The 8582-nt window shown below is 33.4% G+C and overlaps 1 protein-coding gene across 1 annotated transcript; it reads right to left on the bottom strand.

Annotated features, from left to right (window-relative positions):
• Positions 1 to 1395: 1395 nt before the first annotated feature.
• Positions 1396 to 3077, bottom strand: LOC143045405 (uncharacterized). Its single transcript, XM_076217874.1, has one exon. It carries the CDS (start codon positions 2756 to 2758, stop codon positions 1880 to 1882), a length of 879 nt encoding a protein of 292 aa, XP_076073989.1. The 5' UTR covers positions 2759 to 3077; the 3' UTR covers positions 1396 to 1879.
• Positions 3078 to 8582: the final 5505 nt, after the last annotated feature.

The following is an 8582-nucleotide window of genomic DNA, read 5'->3' as shown; positions in this document are numbered from 1 at the left end:
GAAATGTATTTTCATTGTATGTGAAGAGAAAACGATAAACATGTGTTCTCAGTCCTGAAATTTGAAGAATGCTGCAAAGTTATCTGAATTTATAAAATTAAGAAACATGTGATGCCGAAGAAGACACAGTCAAATATAAATTTGGTAGTTATATTTTCTCTACTCAAGTCGAATAACATGCAATGGTTCATTCATTGAACATCTTCTTCCTTTTTCCTCGTGTGAAAGTTATACATATATATATATCTTCAACGTTTACTAAAAATAACCCAGGTATCAGAATACATCAGGACTCTTGTTAGTGGTTGTGTTTTGTCATTTCTTCGTGTTTTGGAATTTCTTTGTGTTTTATAATTTCTTTGTGTTTTGTAATTTTGAGAATGTGGTGTTAATGTAAAATATTCAGTATTCCCTGTTAAATTTAGTTGCCTGATTTTTTCTTCATGTTAAGCCAATTTGGAACTTGATTGTATAGCCACTTGTCTTTTGTTGGAGATTATATGTTAAACTCTTTGTGTCTATTTGTCCTTTTAGCACCTTGCAAGGTTTGTCTCATATGTCTCATACACATGGCTCAATTCTCCTGATACTAGTCTATCTTGCACAAGTCAAGTCCGATAAGTTTGATATTCTGCCAAACTTATACTCTTAATAATGTGAAATTGTTCAAGTATTTTTATCCGATTTACTAGTGTATTTGCCTTTTACATCGTACCAATCGAACATATAACGACTTAACGGTATCATTACTGTAAATTTTAGCCCGTTTTCTAAATGATTTAGGACAAGAACAAATCTCGTAAGATTTTTTTTCTCTCTTTGAATTTGTTGTATTGTCAATACCCTCTAGTGCTCAAAAATATGTGTCAGTTATTGTTTTGAAAGAGCAGGACATCAGAATTTAGCTTCTTGATGTCTTTACATTTTCTTAAAAGTTGTGCAGTAGTTGCCACATTGTGAATCATTTAGCATATCCATAAAAAAAAATTATAATTTATATAAATAGCAAAATATTGGATTTGATTTGCCTCGCAAACAGTTGTAATAATATTTTTATAATTCAATTTCTTAAGAATTTCACTTAAAAATAGATAGTAAACATGGTAAACTGAACAGGAAAATGCTGACGAAAAGTGATATTTTTCAAATGAAAATAATTTCCAATATTGCACAGGAAATTTAAAATATTCATAATATGAAATAAAGATCTACTTTAATACGACCATTTAGTCTATTCATTGATTGGTATGAATAAGTTATTTTCACTTCGCAAACATCTGTTTCTGCTATCTAATAGTCAAGAGTTCAACAACATACATATAAATTGTACTTGTAGTTAGAAGTAAAACAATGCAACTATTTAGGCAACTATACATACAAATAATAAAGTACAAGTTTTTATCTTCAATATTTTATATATTTCTAGCACCAACCAAACACATTAAGCTGAACAAAATTTTCCAATAAAACAAATTTCTCAACTAATGTCATTTTGCTTAATGTTTGGGAAAACAAGGAATGAAGAAAAATAAGAAGAAAAAAAACAAAAGTCAAATAAATATCACAGAAACGCCATAATACTTAACATATCAACAAGAAAACAGAAAAACTGTCGATTAGTGAATAACTCTGTATGATTCCATGTTTTCTGAATATAGCAATGCATCAATCATCGGTACCGAATGCAACATAACGCTGAGAAGAACATCTGGCATATCTTTTGATCGTAATTTCTCAGCCGGTGGTTATTCAGAATTCTCTCAGCGCTAAATATATCGATGTAAGTCGTCGTCTGCTTCGTCCAGATGTTACTTTATCGGCTGCCATGGACTCGGAATCCTTATCTCATCATGCTATCAGTTTACACAGCGTGGGGGTATTAATGTCTCCTTCTTGCCCTTCCCTCCGTTTGAATTGTCGAAGTACACATATCCACACAATCTGCAAATGACACATTCTCAACCTTTCCGTTCAAATCATCACCTGCTAATTTCCCTAATGCCATAATGTAACTACAAGCTATCCGTAATATTGCTAATTTAGAAAGTTTCTGATTATATGAATAAGATGGCACTGCTTTCCTTAAAGCGTCAAATGCTGCACTAATAGTGTGAACTCTTGTCCTTTCACGTGCATTTGCTTCAATTCTCCGTTCCCGTGTCATATTTTTATAATTTTTCCTATTTCTTCTACCCGATACACTTTCGTTGTCATCATCGTCCATATTGTCATCATCTTGAACAGTTTGTGGTGGTTCATTATTGCTTAATTGAACACTTTTATTTAGTTTATGAACACTTTCATCATAATTAGTTATATTATTATTAGATAAATCCAGACCAGCAGCTGTGAAAGAATGCACACGTCCATAAGCTGGATGAAGTCCAGGCATTAAATAAGCCGGAGGAAAATGTCCTGGATAAAACATCATTCCATGAGGTACTGAGGGAGGAGATACAGAATCACTACTCCCAGTTTGTTCTAATCTATCTGAATTACCCCTGGGGGTATCAACACTATCCTCAGATCCAGCATCATCACTTTTACCACTTTCAGAACACGCACTTCCAGGACTATCCGGACAAAATCTCTTAATACTAAAATCAGTCCTTTTCCTGGGTTCACTACTTTTCCTTTTATTTTTCCTAGTAGGTGTATCCATTAATGAATTACTTTTGCCACTCCCTTGTCCCGTGGGTGAGGGATAATTGTCTGGTGAGGATGTAAGCCGTTCACAGGTGTTTGGATCTTCCGTCATAATGAAGTGAATGCCGTCTGTTGATCAACTGTGCCGAGCTTTATGCGATCGTTAACTTGTTTACACTGTGGTCTAGTCATTGAGTCTGCCAGATGGTATATGTTAAAGAATTCCTCAGATGCGTGTTATTTATTGACTAATCTCGAACAGATAGCTATCAACGTTATAGATAGGTGATACGAAAATTAACAGTTGGACAAAAGTCAATCGTCCGGAGCGCAGTCAATAGTTACAGTATTAATGCACTTTTTGACAACTATGTTATAATTAAACTAAAGTAAATGAGAATGTTTTTATTCGATAATAAATATGAAAAGTCGCCAGGTGGTTTAATCGCAAATTCAATATCAGTTATAGGACGAATCCATTTTGTGTTTATAGGGAATTTTTGACAATACTAAAAATCTGGAAAGTATTATTTCTGCCTAAGGAATTTTCGCGTCAACGTATGAAAGATTAGGTTGATTTCTAAAGTCGCCAGTAATTTAAGGTGATCTTTGCCCGGGGTCTACAAATTTCAAAAAAGTAAACCATAAGAGGCTTGTGACACTATTAAATATTTCGTATAATTAACCAAAATTTGAATAGATTGACCAGTGAAACATATAAGTATGGCTAAACATCTGGAAGAAAATTTAAATAATTAGACAGGAGATCTTAACACCTCTGTAGGGTCAGTATTAAATATTTAAGAACAGGATTAAGTATTTTAATCACCCTTTTAACTTTCAAAGGTATTTTGATTATATTTTACCACCTGCTAATCTGTATAGGTGTAGAAAACGATCCTCTTGTAACCACTTAATTTAGATTTGCTTCACATTTGAAGTTTTTAAACTGACCATATGTTGACAGTTATAGTTTTTTTTTCTAAAACAGGTGGTTATTTATGAAAGTGAAAGTTAACAGCTGATAACATTAAAGTTACAATTGGATTTCTTTGTTTCGTTTTATTTTACTTTCAGAACAAACAATAATTGGTCGAAGAAGGTGGACGTAATTGGTCGAAGAACGTGGACGAAGCAGTATATATAGTTGAAAAGTTGACGTGATCGGATTTATTTCGCCAGCACGCTAGATCATAGAAGGTTGACCAGCTGTCATTCTCTTATCATCGCTGTCATATTAATAATGAAGATTCCCCGGGGGCGTTTATTGCCACATTGTCCTTTATCAGATTATATCATTTCGTTTAATCATTCTGTCAATACGATTAAATCAAATAATACTACTTATTTGACAAAGGTGTTATGTAGAAAGAAATTTCTTATTTTTTTCATGTGATAAATCATTTTACTGGCGACATTATAAATGCCCCGAATCATATAATTATGTTCTAAAATTGGCTCTATTATAAAAGTGTTGTTTGTTGTTTATAGTCGTTGGTGGTGGATTCATTTACATGCGGGAGACGACACTAATTTGCTACTAAATTATTTGTGGGCATGTAAACAGGTGTACTGGGAGAATTTGTACCTTAGGCTGTTGATATTAAATATTTGTCATGATCAATAATCTAAGGGTCATCTAAACATATGGTGAAAACAGGTGGTCTACTCCATGTGATTACACAGAGTCAAAAGTTTAAGATAAAAGATCTTATATCTCAAGTCATGTGTCCATATTATCTACTTAACACTTAATGTAAAACATTGTCACAAATGTAATACTCAAACCAATCATAGAAATCAGATCAGAAATAAAATTCAAGATTTAATTAAGGAGATGTGGTATCATAGCATTACATCTTTCAAAACTGACCAAAGACTTAAGATGTCAGAACAATTACAGCTCAATTGAAAATATTATTATACATATAACGCGTTGCTCAAGTGTACAGTTTAACAAGGCAATGAATTAACTAACAACAAATAGAGAAATTGTTGATGTGGTTGCGGAACCAAAAATAGCTTCTTTTTTTTTCAAAGTTAAAAAACTAAAGTTATCCGACAGTCAAAAACATTATTTTCCGCGAAGTTCATATCTATTTTTTCCGAAAAGAAACCAAGGTCTCTTAAAAAATAATGAGGGACAAATATTTCTTGGTGATGCCCTCAAACAACGTATGACATTTATTTACATTATGTGTTTCTAAATTTATATGTTTTCTGCCTCCCACAACCATTATTATTAGAGAAAAACATCAATTCACTTGTGTGCCCATGCGCATTATGAAAAAGAAACACCTGTTATCCGAACTGATAAATTTTTAACGTAAGATAAAACTTAATTAGGAAGGTTTGTAATTAAAATTAACGAGCCTTGGTATTAAGTTACTATTCACGTTTATATCTCGTCAACAATTTGACACGGTACATGTTCGATGTAGGTTTAAAGGCGCCATTCTATAGGCGCTACAGAAATGTCTACTGTTAACAAGTTTAATTGTTTTATCGTTTGTCGAGGGAAAATAAATTATAACGGTTGATAATTCGACTGTGAAATGATTATGTAAAACGAGTGACAGTTACAGCTTTATTATTTTTCAAACTAAACAGTAGCCAGATAAGCGTCTGTGCACGCAATCGTTAAATATTATTTACAGTTGTGAAATATTTTTATTGCTATAAAGTCTTATCTAAACAGGTATACGGTGAGAGCTCTCACACCTAATTTGTCACAAAATCTGGTACGATAAACCGATGAAATAATAGTTATTAGTGTGAATAATTCCTTCACTCTTTTCAAAAGCTTATTTACACCTCTTCTTAAGAAAAAGCGTTGACCGAGTACGGCGTCGAAATGTCTGCATACCAAAGCATTAATATGACTGCAGGTTGTACGTTATTTGTTCAGTGGGTCTAAGAATCACAAATAACACATTATATTCTAGATAACTCGTACATCAAAAACCTCTTCTACCATTGTAGGACGAATCCAATTATTTGACAAACGGCAGTCGATAGACAACCACCTGTGCCGTAGAAAACTAATCAATACACAGTTTTTATCCTGTTTATAAGTAGAATTTATATAGATTTTGATGTTCCGTGCGATATTGTCGGCATTATCAGCATTGTTGTCTGTCAATGTTTTTTCTTAACTATTGTGAAATAAATAGGAAATAATGGTATAATTTTACGTTAATTATTAAAAAGAAATTCAACGCTAGACAATTAAAGAATACAGTACTTCTCTCTTATTTTCTCTCTCTCCTTCGGACTGAGTTTTTGAAATTTTATTTTTTACAAAAACATACCACCACTGGCGAAGAGGACCCCGTGGGTGGGAAAGGTGACCCCCTCCCTCCGTTTTGACAAGCAATATATTATTAAAAAAAAATGAAAAAGTACACTGATAAGTTCCAAGACTATCAGACTATGTAAAATGTAAAAGCCATTTTTGCCTGTCACTTCAGAAGTTGCCCCCTCCCAAGTTTTCAATACACTCCTACTTACTGACAAGTTTAACCCAATTTGACAATAATTTCTCCTCGAAATTTTTACAATTTGAAGGTGTCGTATGCTTCTTGTCCAGTTTGCGCGTTTTTTTTTTTTAAATCTCGCTATTCTACAGAAGCAGATGTTAATGAATTTTAAAACATCCATCTGCTGCTTTTGTTTCAAAAACTGCACGCGCTAGGGAACCAGCAGATGTTGCTAATGACGATCAATATTATAGCAATAAAAGACAAACAAATGAAAATTAATCTGAGGTGATATATTTGCTCCATCAAAGCTGACCTCTACACGTTAATAAATAATATTATCAAATGAAATGACTGTAAAGTTTCTTTTTCTCATTGGCCGTTTTAGAGCATACAGAATCTTCGTACCCCGTCCCCCTGCGAAACACGTATTACTTTTATATCATTCCACGAGAGTGCTTACTGAATAGATAACTAAAACGCCATGAAAGCCGAAGCGAATATTTATAAACGTTCTTAGCAGTTCTGCTTTTTGTATGTGGATTTTTTCTTGGGGATTCCTATTAATTTTTTTGGAAGGGAAAGCTTTAAGCTTTTTTTATCGACGGAATTTATGTTGAAAATGTGTATGAATTGAATTTATCTGTTCAGGTTGTCAACCAGTCTTCTAGCATTGTATTACGTAAAGGCGCTTTCGCTATTTGCTAGAATGTTATATTATTAAAATGTCCTCCCTGTTAGAAAACATCACAAACAGAACAGTAGATTATAAAGATGTATAAGAATTTCCAAAGAAATAACAGTTTTCCTTAAGGCTATAACGTATCATTATAGACATGACAAGACATCGACCCTTTTAAAAAAGAAAGTGGAGAAACTGTTCAATCCTATTAAATATTGACAATATACGGTATGAGATTATCACGCCTCTCTATAACCATACTAATGTATAGAAAATTGATCATTACTGTCAGTGAAAATGACGACTTCATTTATTGATTATGAATTTAAAAAATTCTGGACAATAAAATCAAAGGAAATTCTATTTTCAACACAATTTACTAGTCAGCACTTGTTAAATTAATTGGTTTGTGTTCTTTTATAAGTGTTTCTTGAATATGTTCCTTGTCACGTTGCTAGGATTAGACAGCCTGCTAATTAGAAAGAGCCTGGAGCAACCGATTGATTATTTCCCCCAACACTGTATCCAACAGATGTTTCGCCGGTCGATAATTTCTTATATTAGTTTTATTCTAATTGGAATAAGGTATTGTAGGACCGACATTCACACCTGCTTCGGGTCATTTGATCTTCCCAACGTCAAACAATAACGTCCTCCGCATTCATCGATCTCTCTGCTACAAAAATCATCCAGCATAGCAAGAAAAGATTGAATCGAATCATCTCCAAGCCTAATGTTGCATATGTGCTTAGGGTTGTAAGCATCGATTTCTTCAGCTTCCTTTGTTTATCTTGTTTTATTTTCGACATCTGCGTAAGTCTGGCAAAACATCTGGATAATTAAAATTGTAAATTGACACAAATCTCATTTTTTTCTAATGTCAACATCCCACGAAATTCTAATCAATAATGACATATATAACCGTTGAATTAAAAGTTTAACTCTGCTTGTCATTCATAAAATTGATTTCTCTAAAAACTAAAGGTCACTTTTTCAGAAAGAATGTACTACAAAACTGTAAATGTACTAACTATCTGTAATGAGTTCTACCATATTTAGCTTGAACTATAGGCTATTAATTAATTACACACTGGGATTCCTATATTCATCGAAACATTCACACGAACACTGATGGAACACACAAAATCGTTTCCTTTTAATATGGCTGCTATTTCCAGAGTAACCTTCATGATTTTACTCCCGAAACCAAAAATTAAGAAAGCATTCGAGAACTGAAATGAAAGACCTAAACAGAAAAAAATCAAACCGTTTAGGTCAACTTTGCCCGAGGGAGTTGCAACCGTAGTTTTAGCAAAATATAATATAATTTTATAAACTCCAGTCGAAATTTACAAAACAATTGAATCGTTTAAATATCATACCAATAGCAAAGCACTGGCTACTAAGATGATAATATCCATGAGGGAAGATAGTGCTCGCGCAGAGGAAATTACACAAGGGATACTCGCGAAGAGACAATTTGAAAGTCAAGTAAAAGACTTGAATAGAGCTAACATATACACCTGTATGCGTTGTCGTCCTTTAAAAGAGGGACGAAAGATACCATAGGGACAGTCAAACTCATAAATCGAAAATAGACTGACAACGCCATGGCTAAAAATGAAAAAGACAAACAAACAAACAATGGTACACACGACACAACATAGAAAACCAAACAACAAGCAACACGAACCCCACCACAAACTTGGGGTGATCTCAGGTGCTCCGGAAGGGTTTACAAACAGATCCTGCTCCACATGTGGCACCCGTTGTAT

The sequence above is a fragment of the Mytilus galloprovincialis genome, chromosome 9 (genome assembly GCF_965363235.1).
Source record: "Mytilus galloprovincialis chromosome 9, xbMytGall1.hap1.1, whole genome shotgun sequence".
Taxonomy (NCBI): domain Eukaryota; kingdom Metazoa; phylum Mollusca; class Bivalvia; order Mytilida; family Mytilidae; genus Mytilus; species Mytilus galloprovincialis.
The sequence above is the reverse complement of the archived record's forward strand: the minus strand, read 5'-3'. Positions and strand labels throughout refer to the sequence as shown.